The 24,205-nt window shown below is 39.3% G+C and overlaps 1 protein-coding gene across 1 annotated transcript in view; it reads right to left on the reverse strand.

The window, feature by feature from the left end:
* The window catches only part of PRORP (protein only RNase P catalytic subunit), a 36,055-nt gene that overhangs the window by 2,402 nt on the left and 9,448 nt on the right, over positions 1-24,205 (reverse strand). The window contains exons 4-5 of the mRNA XM_065752843.1: positions 18,845-18,952; positions 793-941 (exon numbers count right to left, since the gene is read on the reverse strand). Of these exons, the coding sequence (XP_065608915.1) occupies positions 793-941; positions 18,845-18,952 (257 nt within the window). The remainder of the gene's footprint in view (positions 1-792; positions 942-18,844; positions 18,953-24,205) is intronic.

Raw genomic sequence — 24,205 nt, forward strand, 5'->3', positions numbered from 1 at the left:
AATACAGTGCTATGTGGAACAGAACTGCTATAACAAGAAAGGGTAGCCCCAAAACTTTGTTGAAATATAAACAACAATCACCACTGACAACAAAGCATAACATAAGCAACGACACAAATCTGTAAGTCCCTGTGACATGGGTAAATCTAATTCCAAAGAGACCTGGTGATCATTTGAAAAAGGTATTTGACATTAGTTCCTATTAAACAAAAATAGCTTTAGGAGAAAATCTCTAAAACTGAATTTATAGTTACCCCATAGCTGAAGATGCTGAGTGGAACTTTGTTTGAATGACTTTTTAATTGCAGTGGATTACTCTAACAGTAAGTGTCAGGCCATGAAATTAGTACGATTCTCTATCCAGGCTAACAAGTGTCCCCTTTGCTGGTGCTCAGACAAGTAGGAAGGAAAGCAACATGACAGACAGCAAAGAAAATGCGAGCAAGAACTAGAAGGCTGATGAAGGAGAACCTATCTGAAAAAATGAGCAAGACAGAAGGGTCTTGGAATGGCTGTTGGGAACAGGAACCTTGCCAGAAGTTCTGGGAACTGAGATCACAGAAGCAGTGGCAGAGACAGGTAGACAGATTCAAGTGATGAAACTCTTCATAATGCAACATTTAATGTGCAGTTTTTTGAAGTGAGTACAGCACAGGAGTATGCTTCTTTTTCATACATGCAAACTAGAGATACTAGTAATAGCACTATAACCTACAGCTATTAATACTAATTAAAAACACACACAAGTCACGTGTTGACTGCCATTAAATTTATCTGTTCTCTTCAACTTACATATTTTCAGCAAAGAAGAAGTCTGCCTTGTTCTGCATCTCTTTCATAATCTCTCTTTTCCAGTTGGAAGAGTTGGCCAGCATGTGTTTGCGGCCCAGCACAAGCAACCGAGCGTGGTCTTTTGCCAGCCAGTTGACAGCCTCAAAAAGCTGCAGAAAAACAAAGTAAAACAAAAGATTTCCTTAGCTGTAAGCAAACACAATGGCACTAAACACTTTCACGTCTGTGTGTCAGCCAGTGGGACCCATGACACACCCTCATTTCACACAGTTCTTACCTGCAACACAAATTAGGTAGATAACTAAGCTAATTCTTCAATGAAAAAGGAAAAAGAAATAATAATAAAATTCCTTGTCAGAAGTTGCTCTCAAAACACAGAAAATGCATTGCTTCCATAAACCTTTCCCAGCCCTTGCAGGTTAGGACCGAGCTAGCTCAGGGACCTAGATCACTTTGGAATTTGAATAATGTCCAGCCTTGGAAAAGATTTACCAGAGTTCTTGTTGGCACTGGAGAGGAGGACCAGACCTTAAACCACACTGTTTTTCCAGCTCCACCTGTTGTCAAAATCACAGAACTACATTTGATTTGGGTTGCCTGTGAGGAAGTAGCAAGCTACAGCAGAAGGAAATTTATCACCTCAGGATGAAGGGTTTATGAAAGCCACATCCAGACTAGCCTCCCACTGATGAACCAACATCCTGAGGTGGCAAATTCAATGCCGTGTCAGCTTCTCTTCAGAAGGACATTTTACCAGCCTCCCAGAGCCATAAATGCTGCTTGGGGCAGGCACTTCTGCCCAGCTCCCTCTTCCAGCTGTTCTCCTTCAGCATGTTTCCAGCTCCTGCCCTCCCCCTTCCTGCTCTCAGCAGGCAAAGGTTCTGGTATTCAGCATAGAAATGGGTACCATGTGGGTTGGAGGGTGTCACAAAGCACTGCCATCTGAATTCTGCCCAGAAAGAGAGAACTGTTTCTTCAGACCCAAGGCTGATAACTGTATGCTCAGCATCCAGGGAAAGGTGCTTCCTGATTTGCAACTCTGTTTGCTGCTACTGTTTGTAGATTCACAGTCTCCTGGTTTTTCTCCAATCCCTTTTCCTGCTTTGCTAGCTACTTCCCTCTTTCCCGTTATCTCTTCCCCCTGCTATACTTTTCTGCTCTTCCACTTTTTGCCTCTTTAACCTCCTTAAACTAACTGGACTCACCATTAAAAAAATGGCCCAACAGCACACCATCCTTCCTCTACTTGCCTCAAAGATTCTGCTTTACTTACACAATTAAAATGCAGAATACAGGTATTTTAATCTTACAAGATACAGGTAATTTTGTTCTGCACACTCCCTTGCATGATGTGACTTTACTAGGGCGCACCTTGAGCAGGGATGGTCCACACAGATTCACAGAGCCTAGGTGGGGGTTTCCTGAGTGTGGCGACTCCCACCCACAGCTGCTTCTCGAGAAAGGAACACATGAAACACAGTAACACTTGCTTCAGTCAGAGAGGAAAATGAACATAATACTGTTAACACAGCAGCAGTAGTTATACCTCACTTAACAAGAAAGAGTATTTTCTTAATCTACTGTTTCCAAAAGTTACCGTGTACATTTATCTTTCCTCAGGACAGCCCCAGAGATAAGTGCATGCAGCTATTTCCTCCCAAGTAAATAAGTTTGTTGTTTCTGCTGCAGTGTTATTTGATGGAATTTACCACCACCACCACCACCACATTCTTTCCCTTGCAGTAAAATGCACCTTTGTCCCCAGCTGTGCTGATGCCATCTATTTGTGGGGTGCAGAGCAGGCACAGCTGAAATCATGGATGGGCAGAACTTCTGGTCCAGGAACCAGAGCAAGAGGTGGGGAGATGAGCCCAGGGCAGAAAGCACACACCAGACAGTGCTGTGCCACGTTCAGCTCCTTGTATCATGATACAAAAGCCAGGAGTTTCACAAATATGGCATAAAACAACTGGAAACGCTGTAGTTGGTGGTTTTACTTCCTAAAAATCAAGCAAGTTGTATTTTAGAATAATCACTTTTCAGGTGAGAAGGCAGGTTATAAGCTCAGACATGGGCCTTTGAACAGGGCAGGATATAGATTTTCCAAGGCCTCACTGCCAGCCATCCCATCTGATCACCTTGCACCACGTGTCACGTTTTCAAAGGCTAGCTTTCTGCACACTGCATTTTTCCTTAGACATTACCGGTGCTTTCCCATTTGTCAGATGGGAAACCCCTAAGTGCCATCACTCAGAGGGACAGCACTCAGCTCCTCAGTCAGAGCTGGCCTACCTGCACACAGCTACAGCAGGAAGAAGCAGCCAAATAAATAGTTTAAATTTGTTTTGATGTTAATAAATTAATGTTAAACATTTCCTAAACATTGGGTGTTACTAACAACCATTTTAAAAGCAAAGCACACCTACAGTCTGCTAAGAACAGCAACAAACTGCTCTTACTACCATTGCTGCTTTCCCCTGCTGGTACTGCCACCTCCCACTCACTTCTGTAGCTGTGAAGTGCAGGGGAAACTACTGCACTGATGCAGGTAATAGGCCTGAGTGTGCTGCCAGCTGGGGCTGAGCATGACCATCCCCAGGGTTACGCAAGGAACCAGTTCCCACCATCAACACATTCATTTGAATTACAGTTTCATAATCTTTAGTTCCTTTTTTATATTCTACAGACAAAGAAGCTCTAGAAACCTGTGCACATAGCTGCTACACATAACAGGAGGAAAGAGGCTTTCCCCAGAGCACCCCAGCTACGCAGGAAGGCACACAAGATAGGCTGGACTTCCCCACTGAGCCCAGTAATTTCATTAAATTCAACACCATTATCAAAGCAGCAATCACAATAGAAGCTTCTTCTTATATTCCCTACATTATTACTGAAGAAGTCTGTTTTCGGAGGCATCCTGAGGATGTTTCTGCAGCCAAGTTCGACCGGACTGTGTACCAAGACACTTGGTGTTTCATCACATCCCAGTATCGACACTGACTGCAGGACTTTGCTCAAGTGCAGCACTGCATAAATGCAGACATACCTTCACCCAGGTAGAAACTAACTGCAAGGACTCTCCATGCACTGCATCCAAGCTAATTTGTCTTCTTGATTCCTCAAAGCAAATGAGTTATAAAGACCAACCTCAAACAGATTAAGCTCAGGCACAGAAGCAATAGTGCAATTTATGTTTTCCTGTATTCATGCTACCCTGGCTATTTTGCCAGGAATAGAGGTAACTTTAATTACTGCTACTCCATTCGACTTAAACTGAAGGTGGTGGAACTTCCATAAAATAATCTCTGAAACAGCTTGAAGTGCAGAAGCAGTATGTTTGTAATTCGACTCTAGCATTCCATTCTGCTTTATTATAGACTATAGGTAAATTTTCCTATTTCCAAGCAAGTTTGAAGAGCCACCGCAACAAAATAAACCTCTTTAAATTGTCTTTAGGTTTGGGAAAACTGTTACAAATTTCTTCTATGCAAATTTTCAACAGAGAGGCACATCATAAAAAAAAGTTTTGAAATAGATATTTTCTAATATATAATCCAATTACAGCTATACCCTGCTCTTAACTCAGAAGACATAATAAGTAATCATTTGATGGATAGTGAAGCAGTATTTTCTACAATAATTAACAGAATCAAATGGGATGCATGCAGGTACCGAATATATATATATGTATATACACAAATTAGACATACTATTTAACTTGTTAGTATGACAGGAAGGATGGAGAGGCAGGGTCATCAGTAACAAGAGAGCTTTTTGGAGTCTGGCTTTTTGGAATGGATCACCACTTTGGGAGACCCCAGCCCCTTCTCAGAGCTTACACCTCACAAATCTTGCGATTTGTGACCATACTTGCACACACTTATTAAATGTCATTCTTTTTGAATGATAATATTTTCATCATCATCATGATCCTCAGATGAATAAAGGTCAATCATGGATAAATAAGAAAAATGGGTAATGACAACAGTTAGCATAGCATGTTATTAAAAGAACAATGCCAAGAACTCTGATGTGACAGCTAAAAAAAGAGAGAGCTGTAGAGAACTGCTCAATTTCGTAGCAGAATTTGTAGAAGAGAAAAATAGTCTCAATTGGACTCTGAAAACAACTCAAGAAATATGTGGAAACACAAACATTCCTTAGTTGCATAACCGAATTTTTGAAAGTTGAGTTTTGAAAGTCACTGCAGCGCCAGTTAAGTTTCCCAATCCACAAACTATTCTGTTATGTAGCAACAGGCTTAGAGTTGCATAGGGGTTTTGTTAAACAGTTATGACACTGTTTTTTCCCCAGTCACTTAAAAAAAAAAATATATATATATATATAATTGATTTATACTTGCAAGCAGCCCCATTGATATTAGCTCAGTAATTATTAAGTAAGCATAATGATCAAGAAGTGATTTCAAATCCAAAGTAGCATTTTGACAAATAACTAAAACCGGGAGATGTTTGTATTTACTAAGAAAATAGTGTAATAAAGTCATTTTCTCCTTTTGTCACAAGAATAGCGAACTTCCTTAAGATTTTAGGAATTCAGAAATACATAGTGCAGTCATAATCAATAATCTGAAATCTATACCTAGACTATGACTTAATGCAGTCTCAGTGGTTGCACCCTGCTGCATCTTGAAAAAAGTTCATGTGTGAGAACTACAAATCTAGGCTGAGATGGGTCCTGCTGTTTTGGCTCCACACTCTTCACCTGGCTGCAGAATTTTGGGGGGCAGGAAGATTAGGCTTGTGGCTTCTGATCCCATGTTCCCATCTAACTGATTTCCTGACATGGGGCTTGTGAAAGGAACATGGAGACTACTGCTGCAAGGGAATTTGTGGGAGGCAGAGCTGCTCATCTCTATAAGCAATTAAAATATTCATATACAAAGCTTTTTCTTATTGTATAACTATACTTTTTCATACGTTATTTTCAGACAAATCTGGGCAATAAAAAGACAGGTACAATTCACTCATAAGCTTCATTCATCAACTCTAAACATAAACGGTTTTAGGCTTCAGTTCTCCCTGAAAGTTACCGGTTAGAAGGATCTCCTTATAAAGTAAGATCAAGCACCTGTGTCACTCAAGTCTTTTCAGGAATTATAGCATGATTTATTGGAACACAACTCTTTAATATAAACAATAAAATGTCTCTCTTGCGTATAAGTTTTAAAATATGCGTTTTACTTTTAGAGATTATTTCTCTAGAAAGAAATCGAGTTTACAATAATATCATTACTATTATTAATAATAATCCCTTGACACTTCCCATCCTAGATAATTCATTTCCAGGAGTCAAGTATTAATACCACAAATTAAAAAGATGAACCATTTTTTCCTTACACTGCAATTAAAAATAAAGAAATTATAATGATAAAAGAATAACAGATTTAATTCATCTTGTTCTTTTCATAATGTTTATTATGAAATCCAGAAAGTCAGTTTACACAAGTAAAACTACTTAATCATAGTACAACATATACCTCAAACTTCCAATAAATTCTGCTTTATGAGTGAACAGCTGTGTAATGCTGAGCTGCCTGCAGGGTTAAGCCACAACAGGCATTCTTACATGGAGATTTTTTTTATCCAGACTTCAACTGAGTATTCACTTTTTTTTTTCCTACCAAAACTTGGAGATTTGCAAAGTATTGAAGAGTTATTGGTATAAATCCTCCACACTTTGGGAATGAGTGGGGTGAATCTGTCTATCAATGATTATACAGCAGGAGGAAAAAGAACACATAAAAGTTCGAAGGACACATCTCAGTTGTTCTAACATCTCCTTTGTTCTCATTTTAAAATCTGTACTGCTGTTTCCTCAACTATTATTTTCTTTATAACATCTCACTTCAGAAAAAATGTAAAAAAAACCAAAACACTATTAGAAAGGAATGTTAGTGAAGCTGCTCCAGTCTTAAGATTTTGATAGGCTGGTTCAGGAGTTATAGGTATGTACTGAAAATCCAAAACATGAGCAGGATCTCTGGGTGGCAGCAGCAATAGTGTTATGAAAATGAAAGCACAAGCTTGATTGATCTTTTCCATAGATAGGAAATAACTTTAGTGCAGGACTGAAATCAGCATTGTAAGATTGAAACTGACAGTTTAAAAGATACCAATGTTTTAGTTTTCACCACAGTCCTATGCAGATGTCTGCACAGCATCAGTATGATGTGAAATGTTTTCCCACTCTCCAATCTGTGGTTCAGAAAGTCCCAGACAGTACTTCTGTTGTTTGAGGAAAGGGACTGCACCAGTTGGGGAGATTGGTGGTTCAGCAGGTGCAGGTATGATGCTGTTCAAGGCACAGTAGAGCTCCGCCTCTGTAGTGACAACTTACCTTTCAATAAACTTGAGAGTTACAGAAAAACTTTAAAATATATGCAGTTTCCGTGCCCAAAGGTAAACAGGCTTGTGGTCCAGTTAGAATGACAAAATAACAGGGAAAATCATCTGGGAATCAACAGCTTGCAATCAAAAACCAAGAATTAATCTATAGCATGCAGCAAACATTTGTAGAATTTTCACAGTTTTTGTTCTGTTCCTTATTACTACTATTTTCCAGCTGCTTGCTATAGATTATTATTCACAGATAAAGACACTATCTCCAAAAACAGCTGTTCCAATAAGAACTTCTAGTCCTTTACACAAATAAATACATCAATCAACACTATTCAAATACGGTGATTTCTATTTGAAAGATGAAAAATGTGTTTAATCTGACAAGAGAACATATCATGTTTATCTTCCAGAGGACAAAAATCAACAGAAACAAACTACAGCATAAATGCCAAAGGTGCAGGAGCAGCTGTATGGCCAGAGCCAGGCTCACCTGCCCTGCACACATACCAGCTACCTGGTAGACCATGCAATGAGGCTTCCAGCAAGGAGGGATCAAGGAAGCAACCAACTTTATACTAAGGTAAGCATAACTAATATTTATCAGGCTGGAGAAAACGTATGGCACTTTAATATTTCAGCATTACTCTTATTAAAAGAGTCATTAACTGGGATCATCCAACATTGTAGGCTCATGCTATTTTGCTACCAGTATCACTGCTGCCAACATCTGAGGCTGGAGATCTTACACAGTGAAGGTCTGAAAGTATTCACCATAACTAAGATCCACAAAATCTGATTTATTTCAATGCTTTTAAATAGAAGTGTGTTGATAACAATCTGAAGTACTCAATAGCTGAGCACTGGGTAAGTCAGCATTTATCTTAAGCATTTTTCATTAACACAGGAGATAAGATAAAGTAATTTGACAAACTGATAATATTATCAGCTCCCACAAGTTAATTATGGGTGATATTTGACATTGGTCTGAAATCTCCATTCTCCTGGAAACAACTGGATATATGAAAATCTCTGTCTACTTTGTTAATTTTTGTCCATGTAGTCAGAAAAATAAGCTTGACGATATTAAAATACGATTACCAGAGAGATTCAGGCAACAGAAGCAAAATAAGAACATCCCACCCACTATTTCACAAAAGCCTCTCATTTCAAAGCAAATTTCATTTTGGGGACTCGGAATAATTGTTTCCAGCTATCTGTCTGTGACCATACCCACCAGCCCATTTGAGGAATTCCACTGCATCTGTGCCCACTTCTGTGGAAAGAATGTACATACCACATAATGTCCCCTGCAGCACTCAAGATCAAATGTCTGTGCTCAAGGGATAACTTTACAGACAATATAGCCCAATTTATTCAATAATTTATAGTGTTAAAACTATTTGATATTACTGGTTATGTTGCCCAGGCCAGCAAAGTTGAAAGGGGCTTTTGGAAATGAGTGGGATGAGAAAATCAAAATCCCTGTCCTTTTACCATTGGCACTTCTGAAAGTCCACCTGGGGATGCTCAATCAATGGAAAGACAGAACTTTCTACTCTTCAAGGCAAGAAAACATGAAGTATGAACGATACATATGAACGACAAGTGATGATGTCAGAAGCATCCAATTATTTTAAACCATTTCATTCAAGTACCACATCTTAGGGCCATCATGCATAAATGGACTTAGTGTAATATAAAGTTTTTCAGGGATATAATGTGTAAACCAAAGATTACTTTATATACTGAAAGCGGTACAGCAGAATGAACATTAGACAAACCCAGGAGAATGACTCCTAATAATGAGCAAGTAAAATAAACACCGTTAATGCTGACTGGTTCCCTCTTATAACCACTTCATTTATTTATTCCAATATATGCCAATGTAGGGCTGCAGTGGAAGAAAATTCCTATCCATCAATCAATCAGGTAGTAGTATAGGTAGTACTAGCATCTAAGGAGCACCTATCTTCCACTCAGCTCTCCCTGAATTGTATTAAATATCAAGGGTCAAATTCCAATGAATCACAACTCTAATAAGCACCTACATCACAGTTCTACCTTTAGATTTCCCATTGCGCAGTGTAAGCACTACCTATTTTACCCAAATATCACGCAATTAGGAAATAAACAAGGAGGGAAGGCATCAGCAAAGAGGATTCTTCCATGCAGGTACACCATGTGAGTTAGGAAAAACACCACTGAATCAATAGAAATGAACTGGTTCTTAACTTCTATAAGAGAGCTCATGCCACTCGCTGCACACAACTTGCTCAAAGAGCCATATTAACATGAACCCTGGAAAGGACCTTTTTAAATAAAAAAAATTAAAATATTGCAGACAGAGGAAACATTACTGCCAAAACGTTTCTTCTTTAATGATCACAGAAGTGAGCAGGTAAATAGATGAATACAGGAAAACAATGAGGACAGATATAAGCACATCTAGTGCTTCCTTACTTACCTCAAAGGTAAGGTGGTGTCATCAAAAATTGACAGATGCACAGGTCCACTTTTAAAAGTTACCAAAGGAAAAATTGTGCAAGGATAGGACAGTTGGAAACGATATAAATGATTCAGAAACTATCAGTTAATACTGATAAAATTGGTCGGAAAATAGTGTCTCTATATTCATGCAGTTTTGACAACATCTTTAGCTTCTGACTCACTTGACTCGCTATAACTTGAATGTGTGTTTCTGAACAGAACCGTGACAGAAATATCAGATCATTAAAAAAGTTTCTGGTGAATAATAGATCAGGAAGAAAAAGAATCACAAGCTAGTATCACTGCATGGAAAGAAAAAAACAGCAGGCAGTTGAAAAGATTAAAATGAAATATGTGATTTGAACTAAAATAGAGGATTTCTTAAGAAGATGTAGGCTTCCTAAAAACGTGAGGCTGTTTAGTAAGCACAACGGCAGAGATGAAGCATTTCAAGTGATTTAAAATGTGGGATCATCTTTAGGGATGAAAATCAAAATTATTCTGGGAAAGTAAATACATTCATCAGAGGAAACTCTATCAAAGGCAATTAGATTTGCCACTTCTTAATCCACAAGTTCCTAAATCAGTAACAAAGTCTGGGAGACTGTAACAACAGGAATCATCCCTCCAAACTTGATAGAAACTGCCACTTCTGCACCTGACCTACAAAATCAGTACTGGAAAAAAGCATGCTTTTCATAGTAACTGTATTGATGCAGGATTCGCCTGAAATGGCCAACATTTCACATTAAGTGTTCTTAAAATTTGTAACAAGTCTGAAATACGAACTGTTGTGAATTGGTTTTGAGCAAGCATATTATCAGTGTGATCCTGTTAACAGTGCTGTCTTCATTTTGCTACAGTTATCCTAGATTCAAGTAGGAGTTCATATACTCATTTTCTAGTTCCAAAGATGAACACGAACAAACAGCTTCTGAAGAGATTTAGATTAGAAGCTGTGGAAAATTCTACTCAATTTTTCTGGAAGATTAAAAAAATTAACTTATATTTTAATTTTCACAGCAGCGTATAGTCATTTTATAACCTCAATTTAAACAGATTCAGATACCTATACAAATGTTTCTTCCACTCTAACTCTACAAGTAGAATTCAAATAGTGAAAAAACAATAAATGTGGGTTAATAACTTGTTGAATCATTAATCAGCATGCCAATATACTGAAATCTCTGGAAATAATGTATTGTACAAGGAAATCAAGGCTTTCACAACTCCAAAAACAAATGAAAATGAAATTTAGACTTAAGTCTCATTGTACCTTTTCTCCCTCAGATAACACAGTTTCAAAACAGGCACATTTTCCTTCTACTAAAAATAGCATATCAGATATGAAAGGCAAGTGTGAATCAAAAATTGATTCTTTTCAAAGTACATAAATTCAGATCTATATAAATGAATGCAAACACTGTTCTGATGGTTTTACCTATATTATCTTTAAGATGACATACAAAAATAACCAAAAACATTTCTCAGACTGAAACCAAAATAGATATTTTTACATAGAATTATCCAATAATAAACTAAGCTTCCCATTTTCTGGCCTGCTCTCCATATATTAATGGCACTACTTAATATGGAGGTTCCACACAAGAGACACTTCTAAAGTTCTGCTCTCTGAAGACTAGGTTTCATGTCTGGAGGCACAGCATACTATTGCCATACAGGTAACAGTTCGAAAATTAGATGAATCAGTTGGATAGCCCAAAGTTCACCTCACAGTTTTTTAAGGGGTAAGTGAAACAGAACAATTGAAACTCATCCATTTCATAGATGCTATTTGACTTTATCACCTAGATTTCAGTGGGACTTCTCTACAGTACAACAAACAGCCCACTGCTACAGTTACAGAGTTCACTGGGACATGACTCACAAGGCCACACTCATTCTGCTATCTTGAATTTCAAGCTCGTGTATCTGGTGATGCACAAGAGCTTTTGTTACAAAAGATGTGATGCAAGATGTGAATGCCCCATCCCTGGAAGCATTCAAGGCAAGGCTAGATGTGGCTCTGGGCATCCTGGTCTAGCAGCTGGAGACCCTGCTTGAAACTAGATGAGCTTTGAGGTTCTTTTCAACACAGGCCATTCTATGATTCAATTCTCCTCATTAAAAAGCAGTGCCTACGTGCTCCTGCACTCAGCTTAACACTTGATTTGCTGCTACTGTCAAATACAAAGCCAAAATAAATAAATATCAGAGAGGCATCAATACAGCCTGTTCATTTAATCACTTTCTTTATTCAGCCTCATAACCAGCAGCAAAGGTTGCAAATAGTAATGGGAGGCACCACAATGAAGCATCAGACTTAGGGAGAAAGCAACAGGGAGAGGTTGCCTGATGGTCAAATTGCTTAACCTGTTCAGTTGCTTTATTCTTCCCATCAAGGAATGCAAAATCAGACTGGCTACCTCCAAAAGGAAAGTAAAAGCATACATCCTTACTAATTGTCGGTGAATTTCTAGAATCTGTGACACTCATAACAAACATGCTTGCAATTATTATGTATGTGAAGCTGAACATTAAGTATCCTTTCATTATTTTTTTAAGCCACAAATGGAAACTATCAGACTTTTCTGAAGAACTGTGAGAAAACAGACTTCAGGTCTTTCCTCTAGGTTTGAGGCAAACAAGCCTAGTTTTCTTGACCTCTCCTTAGAAGTATAACAGCTATGCTCTTCTGCAGGACCTGGTGACCAAAAATTTATGAACTTGATCTACCTTATTTAACATGGCTCCAGTACAAAGAGGGGAAGACCTTAGCATATTAGTCTCTTACATGTGACTTAGGAGAAGAAATTGACCCAGTACACCTACTGAGACACTCAAGGACCTTCAGAAATTAACCGAGGAGAGATAGAAGGCAATAATGAAAGCACCAGTCACATGCCTTTAACACTAAAAATAAGTGACGTTGCAAGAATATCTGCCAGTATTTGAGTTCCTTTTCTCTTTTAAGAGAAAACTTGAATGTCTGTAGAGGTATCCTGTGACTAAATCAACTGAAGATCATGTTACACAGATGCTGGAGGTGATTTCAGTGAACCCATCAAATACCTTCAGTATTTCACCAATCCTTGAAGGAACTGAAAGCACAGTTCCAAAGAATGAAAAAGATTTTGCAAAGACAAATTCCTACTGTTTTGAGTAACAAGGCAGACTTTCAGTTATCATAGAAACATAAACTTGGACTATCACTATTAAGACAGAAGAGATGGAAAAGGCTGAGAGCAAATGGACAAATGTCTGACAACTTTGCTGAGTGTTACGACAAGAGATAGTGGGAGGAAGAATTGATGAACTGTCACAGTATGACAAATAAGACCTCTGTAGGATGTATCGATCCTGAACAGAGAATGACTCATGGATCAACTCAATTTTTGCTTCATTTAAAGACACTAAAGTACTTGAACAAATCACAGATGCTGCCAAACGAGTCAGAGAAGAAAAAAATTGTTTTCCATGCATGACTTGATTTGGGGGCAAATTTATTAATAAATGCTTGTTTTGCAGGACAGCTCATATAGCAGAGCTCATGTTTTGTACAAAGTATCACTGTCTCACTAGATCTCACTAAATGAAAATCTGGGTATATTAGCACCCATATTTATCTATTATATGTAAGCACAGATATTACTTCTTTTGTTCTTTGATCTCCAAATATATTCTGTATATCAGATACGCAAGAGAAAGTTTTGCTTATAGTTTCTCCCAAAGACTGTAAGTTGCAATAGCTTTTTTATTTCTTTAAATCATAGATAATTCATGGGTGCAAGAGACTTCAAAGAAACAAAGTTACACTTCAACAGGGATTGGAGTTACTAATGATGGGTTAACATGTCCATATATTTTATTTTTCCTCATTATTACACTCTTTAAGAGCTGTATTTTTAATCTGAGGAGAAAGAACCTTGACACTGTGAATAAGGCTCATATCAAAACAACAGTTTTGAGCTGAATTTACAAATAATTCTTCAAAGTTCTTCAATTCCACAGTCTTTTTTTTTTTCCAGAAATTTAATAAGACCATTCACTATTTTCCTGTAGACTAGCATCCTCCATCCTGATCTAGTGGAATTTAGATAGTAGAACTCCTCTGCTCTAGTGGAAATCTTCTCACTGTCTGCTTTCCTTTCAAGGTGGCAACCTCTTCCTCCCCTTCCTTTTCCATACTGCCAAGGTTGGGGAGCATAGGCATAAACTAGCACAAAACCACTAGAACAGCTAAAACTATAATACTAGATTTAAACTTCAAATCCCCTTGACAAAATTCGGAAACTAGTTAACATGAAAAAACAAACAAGCAAATGCAGTAACCTGTGATTGCTACGCTACTTGTGACCACAGTTCATCTAGCCACACAAACTCTCCCCCATTGTTAAGCTTCCATTCAGCAAGTTTGCTACTTTCTTCCCAGAAGAGAGAAGAAATATCTACCAGGTAAATCCCTACTCTGCCTGCCCCAGAGCTGCCTCCAGCAAGGGCATCCACAGTCTTTTATCCTGTGGAAGGCTGTGAGAGGTGCAGGAAGGCAGTTCAGTGGCTCTTCTGGCAGAGGCTGATTGCTGCTGCGGAGAGGAGGTATGGTGGGACTGCCTGCCAACTGCTGCCATCAGGATGGGACGAGACAGGAACAGCAAGGATCTGACTTTGTCAGCTGTTGTACAGGCCTACTACAATTTGCATAGGAATTGCATGAACTTGTGCAGTCCATTTACAGAAATGTTGATTAAGTTTGGGAGCAGTCACTTTGAACTCCCCACCAAGAGCAAGTATTCCTTTGTGCCTAAGGAACAAAAAGTATTTAACCAATCTTTAATATGTCTGAGTTCAATACAGAGATTAGTGAAAAGTTGGGGTTGATTAGGCCTCAGTGGCTGAAGAGTTTGAAGAAGGGAACTGTGAGTTTGCTTTTATATGTTCCTGCACACATTTGAAACATGTATATGTATATAAATATATATTTAGTTATGTCTAAGACCAGCTGGGTACAGCTATGAAGGGAGCTGGCTGCATACCTCATTTACAGCAGAATAATCTAAATGTAAATTAAAAACAGTCAAGTCTTTTCCACATCATGCTTGCTCCCTACATCTCACCTCCAGCTCTGGCCCCTACAATCCAGAGATAGTTGGAAAGTGCTCAGGGCTGTCACAACCTCTCCCACAAGGGAAGTGGGGTACTTCAGAGCCTTGATACCCCAGCATTCACTTACATTCTCCTCTCTTCTAACGAATAGCACAGAAAACTGATAAACCGGAAAAAGTGCATTTGAGAATTATGCAACAGTTTTTGTTTAATAAAAGAGCCACACAGCTAATGTGTGGAAATTCCCTCTCTTGACCTTTACAAGGTGAAAGGAGTACAGCAGGGAGTCAGGCAGCAAGGGACATGGAGTTCCAATCGTCATTGTGTTGGCTGAGGATTTATGTCATTAGATACATCTGGATTAACTCAAAGTCACAACACAGCCCCAGTGACCTTTGCTTAGACAAACAGCAAGGCTAGCTCAGTTTATAAACTACCATTTTTTGCAGTACAAACTGTGACTGACTCATCAAGGCAAACACATAACAGCAGTCTTAAACAGAAGGAGAATATAACACACAGAAGACTGAAAGAAATACACAACTCAACTATTTTTCACTTTATGGGAGTCTGTTTCTACTGCTTGGATTATGTAGCAAGAACAATTTTCATCCTATGATACTGTTAATTAGAAATCAATTTTAATGTCCAATTTAAAATGACGCACTAAGATGCAAAAGGTTGAAAAGAAGTACTGCTGATACCTAGTGTTGCAGTCTTACAGTGACTCCTTCAAAAGGCATCCTCTCAATATTCTATTTCCCTCCAAAGTGTTTGATCCCACCCTCACTCTCCCTCCTCTTCTGTCAGCAATTGATGCAGCTGCATGGTGATTTATATCAGGAAAAACAGCTCTAGTTTAGAAATCAATCTGGCAAAGAAAATGGATTATAATTACAAAGTGACCATGTCATATAGTAGAGAAATTACCACAGAATAGTCCTGTAAATCTGCCAAGTCAATAAGATTCATCATGCCCTGTTAAGTAAGCGCTAGTTGTGAAAACTGAAGGTGCCTGCAGCTACTGAAGTCACATATCTAGTTTTACAGAACATCGGAATACTTTTGGGATTACATGAGTAGAAATCACTCCTTCAAGTTCTGCTGTTTTTCCTTTTCTTCTCACCCCACAAAAAAGGTATTTGTGCCTTCTTCACATGCCCAGTCACTTTCCAGGATGCTTATAGAATGCATAAGTGGAATTACAAATAATAAGCTGTTTGAAAACCAAAGTAGTGTTTTTATCAATGTTTTCTGATTTTAATAATCTCACTCAAAGATAGCTAGTTGTACTTCAACAACACATTCGCATTTCCTACAACTTACTCTAAAAGGCAAACAATACTTTTTGTTTAATTTTGACACATTCTTGTCTGTATTTAACACATAGATCTTATGCCACTTCCCATGTTTAACAGCGTCTATTCTGGTATTCTCTCTAAGTTGTGTTAGGAGTGGTACAAAAAGCCAACAATTTACACACATTCACATTTGCAGAGAACCACAATCTCATGTTCTCTTTCAGCTATCGTAGCATACTCCTGGTAGGCTGGGAACAGATTTACAATGCAGTATCTTGACTAAGGCTGACAGATGTTGTAATAAACCCTTGAGAAGAACACAAATGATTCCTACCTGGAGACAAAAAATAATTTTTTGTAAGTAAAACACATTGGGTTGTGCAGCTTTTAATCAAAGTTCTTGGAAATATACTCCTGTATTATTTCTCAGGACAAGCAGAAGAGGTCGCTAAAGAGTCACAATACACTCCTCTTCTAAATTGGCCATTCCTGCTGGGCTGGGCATCCAGCTCGACCTCAGCAGCCTTCATACTCTGCCTCCAAACTTTCTTGCATGTACTTCAATTTATCCTCTTAATTCTGCCCTTTGAGCCCTAGACCTGCTACACTGCACTTTCCCATTTCAGCTGTCTCTGCTGTGAGGATGGCAGCCTCCAGCAAGGACATGCTAATGGCAGCACAAGTCCTCAAAGGCAACCTGCAGGCAGGTCAGCAGCCACGGGTGAACTACTCTGCAGAGGTTCCCATGGCCTGCCCTTCCCCAAAGCTTGGAGACATAAGAAAGAGTTTGCATAGCCGATTTTCTTCCTCCTTTTCTTCTGTTTATCAGTTTCTATTCCGTTACCAAGACAGAACAGCATACATACTCTCCAATTTGAAAGTATCTAGGGATACTTGAATCATGAGGGATTCAACATGGACCTATACAGAATCATCTAAATGAAAAGTTGGTGTCTCCATACTGTGCTCCTGGAACTGCATGGCACGACAGATCCAAAAAACACAGCAGAAGGTAAGAAGGAATTCAAAGGTAGCTTATGTTGCTCAACATGCCAATATCTCCTAGAAAGATTTCTGACCAGAAATGAGCAGTAATTATCCCACAAGACCAGACTGACTCTTCACTCCGCTGCCTCCAATCACATAGAGTGGAGAAGTTGAAAGGGACCTCTATAGAGATCTTCAAGTCCAAATGTGAAAGCACAGAAGATCACACAAGGAGTCCAGACAAGTCTTGAATATTTCCAGAGAATATCTACTGAATACTCAGGAATTCATTCAGAGCTCCCACACTGGGGTCAGGGGACATCAACAAGCCAACAGTTCGTTTCTCTTCCCCCTCTGGCAGCATATACCTGTTTCTATAGGTCTAAAAATACTGTGAATCTTCACATACAATCAACACTTCTCCACGATCCCATGCAAACAACTTGTAAACTTCCTTTTCTATTTTCATACTAAGGAAAGTACCCTTTTCATGAGCCAGAATCTCACGAAACTTCACCACAGCTCTCAGATGTCTTTCAGCAGGCTTATCTAACTCTGTAGCTCAGCTGCTTTTATCTTTATATATGAGAGGATATCCTGCCACTTCAGAATGGTTTTAAAGTAGCTCTAAGAAGTAAACTGTTTTTCTTGTAATCACTAGAAGTAAATCACTTCCTTTTTAAATGAAAAGAGTTTGAAAGTTTGAAGTTTGGCTTTGGAGGACTTGTCATAGAACACCCCAAGTTGGAAGGAAACCATAAGGAACACTGAGTCCAACTCCTGGCTCTCAAAAATCGGAATATATCTCTGAGGGCATTGTTCAGACACTTCTTGAACTCTGACAGCTCAGTGCCATGACCACTGCCCTAGGCAGCCCATTCCATGTCCACCACGCTCCAATGAAGGACCTTTCCCTAACCCACAACCTGATCCTCCTCTGACACAGCTCCACACTGCTCCCTCAGGCCCTGTTGCTGTCACCAGAGAGCAGAGATCAGTGCTGCCCTCCACTCCCCATGAGGAGCTGCAGCCACAAAGCTTCCCCTCAGTTCCTCTGCTCTGGGCTGAACAAACCTTGGGGTCTCAGCTGCTCCTCATACATCATCCCCTCTAGACCCCTCATCACCTTCATAGCCCTTTGGGTGGCAGCTGTATGCCCTGTAATTACTAATTTAAAATTAATCTTGGACAAAAACAACAACAATGAAAAACATGAAACCATTTCTTAGTGAAATAACGAAAATGGAGTATCAAGAATTCTCAAAAACGGGTACTGGTAAAGAGGCAGGATTAATCTAAAAATCACCAAGTGGAAAGAAATTAAGCTTGTTTGCCCCTTGCCTGAACAGGGCCCAAATGCTTAAGACAACAGAAAGTGAAATGAAATTTAAACTTGTATAGGATGCAGTTTGAACTAAGAGTTACTTCAACATAAAGACTTAAAATCATAACAGTACAGACTAAGTTTTCAAAATAGAACTTTTATTCTGTTCCCCAGTATTATGAAAACTGACATAATGTATGTCCTAATAAAGTTTTCATCAGTAGCTTATCTCCGAACATGACACACTAAGGGAAAATCTAAAGTATGATTTTACTTGACTAGTACAGTCAAATACGTAAGAACCAACACCTTTCATCTGATTGTTTTAATCTGCAAAGTCTAGATATTACAATGAAATTCAAAGATTTATGTGCCACAAAAATGTTTGATCAATTTCTCAGGAGGGTAAGTAATAATGAGGCACTAATTGTTCTGCCATCAGCCTAAGCATACACAAAATCCTTAATTAATATTTAACCAGCACTTACGTTTTCACACTGCACCTTCTTGGGCATTATATGGGAAATATTGAGTCCATCAATGACAATATCAAATGGAAGTCGATTTTCCACAAATGCTTGAAAGGCTTCAAATTCCTGAAATAAATAAACAAAACAATATGGGAAATAATAGACTTTGTTTAATAGAAATAGCTTTCATTCAATTTTGATTATGAAAACAATCAAAGGAGCCTCCACTAAATTTCTCTATTTTCTTACTTGCACATTTCCAAAAACAACAAAACACATAGAAAAACTTTTAGAAGACACAGATGTTACACTGGATAGTTTTTACATACTTTTAAGCTACATTACTACTGAAAACCACAACTTTGCAGTTATGCAGATTTTACCAATTATAGTCTGAATTCTACACTTTTATAAAGATGCATGTTACAGTCATTTTTACACAACAGCTTCAAAATAAAGCAATTTTACATCCTAGGAGACCGTGACACTATCACTAACAATTTCCAACAGTAAAATAGGCATCATTCTTAATTTCTCCACAAGAATCCTGAACTCTCTGAATGCTAGTCTTTGGATAACAGATTTATATTTAAATCAGCATTCATTTACAAGCACAGCCCTACATTTCTGAGATACAGTTTTAAAACTAGCAAACCAATGAATTCCTTACTACATCAAAAACATTACACAGTGATTAAGCAAACAGACAGCATCCATTCATGTTGGCGTTCTGTTTTTTTGCTTTTTTTCCCCCTCCAACAGAAGAAGGAATCACAATTGCTTTAAGGCAGATAGGAAAAGAATAAGGTAGAGAGTTTTAATAGTCTTCGTGAATCTGTGTTTTGATTTTTAAGATCTAGTATTTTTAGCAGACACCTTCACTACATTTCCATCTCCTGCTTCTGACTGCTTTTGATAGACATAGGAACCCTAATCCATTCAGGTGAGCAGTGACCTTGCTTCATAACAGACCCTTTTGTTAAGGGATAAAACCTATTTATTGGGTAATAGAGGTTTCAGTCTACAGCTACAAATAAAGGAACTCACAACAATCACAAACTTCATATCTGCTGCTGGGAATTCAAGAACCCCTCCTCCAACCTTCCCCTCCCCTGTGTAACCACATAGCAATATACAAATCTAAAGAATTACAAGCCCTGTGCCCTCCACATTAAAACAAAAACCTTGGATAGCACACAGAATTCTTCCTCTGAGAAAGAAGTGAAATAAAGAATGCATTTGCTCTGAAATTATACTGCTGTCAGGCAGCAACACATGATCACCAACACCAAATTTAGTCAGAATATTTGCAACAAATTAAAACAGAAAAATGATTATTTTTACTGAGAGCACAAACAGACCAAGAGAGATAATTAAAATTTCAGGTATAAATTCCAAGTGTACAGCCCTGTACCAGTGGAAAGCACACTGGTAAGAACACAGGCAACATGGCTCAGCCTGGCATCACCATCATCAACCGCCCTTCGTGGGATCTTTTTACTTCCCCACAGCTTAAATAAATATGATTAAGTACAAGAAATAAGGCACAAAAACAATCACCACAAACAAACTGTTGACACCTGTTAAGCGTTTCTCCCCTCCCAGTCTCCAGATTTTTTTTAATATAGATGAATGGCTACTCCCACTGCCATCTGAGGGACAGGGACATCAAGACTCACAAAGAACATCACTAGCAAAGGCAGAAAAGGAGGGGGAAACAGGGAAGAGAAACAATTGAGGAAAAAAGATTTCTGGCTTCCAGGCTCATGGTATTCATTGGAACAACTCATGGTTCAAAATCAAGCAAGTCATTGCTGCAACACTAGACAGCAGTCTGTGATGAGCTGAAGAGAAAAAGAAGGAAACAGAGAACAAAGGCAAAATAGGAAAGCCTCAGGACAAAGATAAGCATGAATGGAAAAAACAGAGGAAGCAAATTAAAATACATGGGAAACACTCCAACAGAGCATTATTTTTCCAGTGCCAACATTACTGGAAGTAACACTGATCAACTACAGTCAAGTAGACATTTTTAGAGAACAAGATGTACACATAATCTTGTATTTCAAGGCTCCATTCCATGCAAACACTTAGTGAAGACCCTTCACATGGGAACTTTATTTCAAGCGACGATAGTTACAGAGCAGTTCCTTAAACAGGCGAGTTCTCCTGATGAGCAGAACATTTTGCAAAGCAAGCACTGCAGCACAGGCACTAGAAGAGCCATAGAGGAGATGGGTGCTCTCTCTGTACCCTGTGCGTTGCTCTTCCTTCTCTTCCAGATGGGTACGTGGAGAAGAAGTTGCCAGGACAGGCTCAGTCCCTTTCAGAAGCCAACTCTGTCTCTCTGTTTGCTTTTGGAGCAGGAGAGAAGCTGCAGCCTTTAAGGTCACTCTCTCAAACACCCTGACCCTGCCATCTCCCTCTCCAACCTCAAAGCCCTGTTGGCATGTCCCTACCACTCTCCACATCTGCACAATCCTTTTTCCTCATTACCAGTAATCTATGCAATACAGCAGGAAGGGAATGAGAAAACACTCTTAATACCAGGAAATAATACGGTCAGAAGAAGAAGGCTTGCTGCCACAGGAGACTGTTATTCATGCATGAAGAGGTGAGGAGTTAACAGTAGAATAAGTGCAGAAGGCCAAATTCACAACCCAAAATTCAAAAGACTACAGTGATAATCCTCAGAGAAATTAAAACCCTCCAAGAATCTGTTCATTTTCTCCATTCCATTTATGTTTCCCCAGCAATACAAAAGATTGCTTCTTTCCTTTCAGGGAAAAGAATAAAAAATAGATGATCACCCAGATCTCCTTCCCTGAACAGAAAGCCAAGTGCGAGGTGTTGCACTCGGGTTGAGGCAATCCCAGATATGAGTACAGACTGGGAGAAGAACTCACTGAGAGCAGCCCTGCTGAGAAGGGCTCAGGGGTCCTAGTGGATGAAAAGCTGCACAGAAGCCAGCAGCGAGCAATTGTAGCCCACAAGGCCAAGTGCTGCTATTCTGGACTGCATCTACAGAGGAGTGGCCAGCAGGGTGAAAGGGATGACTGTCCCCTCTACTCTGCTCTTGTGAGGCCCCATCTGCAGTAGTGTGCCCAGACTTGTGGCTCCTCCCTAGAGGAAAGATGTAGAACTGCTGGAGTGGGTCCAGAGCAGGGCCATGAAAATGACAGGAGGGCTGAAATGTCTCTCCAGAAAGAAAGGAGAAAGGAGATGAGGTAATTTAGCTTGGAGAAGAGAAGTCTCTGGGGAAATCTCACTGTGGCTTTCTAGTACTTAAGGAAATTTATAAGCAAGAGGAGGACTGACTTTTTATGCATGTGATAGCGATAGGACAAGGGGGGAAATAATTTAAACTAAAAATGGGGAGATTTAGGCTAGATGTTTGGATGAATTTTTTTTTTACTTAGAGGGTGGTAAAGCACTGGAACAGGTTGCCCAGACATGTTGTGGATGGTCCTTTTCTGAAGGCATTCAATGCCAGGTTGGATGGGAAGTCAAGCCAGGCAGCCTGATCTAGTTGGTAGGCAACTCTGCTTATGGGTTGGGATCACAATCTTTTATGGTCCCTCCCAGCCTATGCCATTTTATGAAGGAGAGTCTGAGTTGCCAGATTTTCCATCCTCTCCAGGCATAGGGAATTAAAAAGGGTGAACCCTGGAAACAAGCAGTAGGCTATACCATCAAGATGCAGTACAGGGGGTTATTCAAGCATACAAATACTGACCTGCTCTATAAGAGATAAAGTATAACATCCAAAAGATACCAATCTTCCAATGACAAAGAATTGGCTGGACTTTATCCAGCTGATACTTACAGCTACAGTAATAAAGAAATGATTCATCAACAATTCAGCCAAGATATTCCCCTCACTAACCATCTGGAAAAAGAAATTGAAGATCTTCCTTATGAAATGTAATTAAGCAGCGCACAGCTGCAGCTAAGCTACAACCTATCAAGAGATGCCAGACACAAAATTCACCAACACAGTACAATAATGACATGAGGGCCAATTCAGACAAAAGGAACTATGCTACTCAAACAAGCTTCCACTTCCACACTGAGAACCTGACCTGTGAGCAGCAGTGCGTTTGCCAGACAGGGAGGTAGTGACAGGAAGCCTGAAAGGAACATTTAGATGAACACAACAGGGTGGGTGCACTCCTGCAGCATGCAACAAGACACCAAGCATCAGAATGTCTCTCTTTACATACAAGGACACACAAAAAAACACAGTAAACACTACACCAATTTCTAACTTGGGCTCATCTCAAGAAGCTGATGAGGGAAATTTTTATCTTAATACAATGGAGCTACAGAAAAGTATTGCAATAAGCTGTACAGCAGCTCTTTCATGACAGATGTTCTGCAGCGGTCTGTGTACCTGGTGAGCATGCCTCATGCAGCAGGACTGTGGGAAGCCTGCAGAAGGGAGGTTCCAGTCATAGCCTTTTATATACTACATTCAAATGAAAAGGAACTGGAAAAAGGAAACACCCAATTTCATTCACTGCCTGGCTGAGAAAACAGGGAAATGCCAACTACACAATCGTTAGAGGTGACTCACTGCCGTTTCTACCAACAGAACTTACGTTTGCAAATGGATATGACACTGACTACATCAGTTCTTTACTATGTCAGCCATAAAAATCCAATGTGGAATTTATCCTTATGTGAAGAAGGCATTTAAAATATTTGTCTGATTATGTACTAGCATGTGGGTGGCTGAAATCCATTCATACCTCAGCAACAGCACAAAGCAATCTCAATTCTCTTGGCACTCCACACCATCTGGTTTTCCCATGCTCTCTCTCACAATTATTAGTATATTTTTATTTTTTTAAAGTGGCACATGCTGATGCTGACACAGAAATGGGCATTTCTACCTTTTTCCTTCCCTCAGCCATTCATTCCTAATTCCTCTTCTACCTATGCAAGCAAGTCTGCTAGAGCAACAAAGAAGACAGGAGCAAATTAAGGACATATCTGACACGAGCTGAGCCAATGGAACAGACTTCAGTCTGAGCTGATTCCCCTGCTCAGGTCAGTCTACACCAGCCCAACAGTGCAGACAGCACACAGATTAGAGGTGAGGCAGGGAGTAGGTGAAGCTACTGCGACCACTATGGAGCACTGACTGCTAACTTCAACACTGTGAAACTACATAATTTTCTGGGATTTTCAGTGATCTCTCCCTCTGAGGGAGAAAAGTTTAAGATCATAGCGTTTTTCTGCTCGAGTCTAAATAGAAACTATCCTGGCAACCAGAAATAAAAATCACAGACTTTCAAATTCATCACCAAGCCAAAATGCCCACTGATTGAAATGCTAAAAAACGAAGTAATGTAACATGCAAAGGAGATAGATAAG

This window comes from Cyrtonyx montezumae, unplaced genomic scaffold (assembly GCF_038088225.1).
Source record: "Cyrtonyx montezumae isolate F1298 unplaced genomic scaffold, pur_monq_1.0 scaffold_10, whole genome shotgun sequence".
Classification (NCBI taxonomy): Eukaryota; Metazoa; Chordata; class Aves; order Galliformes; family Odontophoridae; genus Cyrtonyx; species Cyrtonyx montezumae.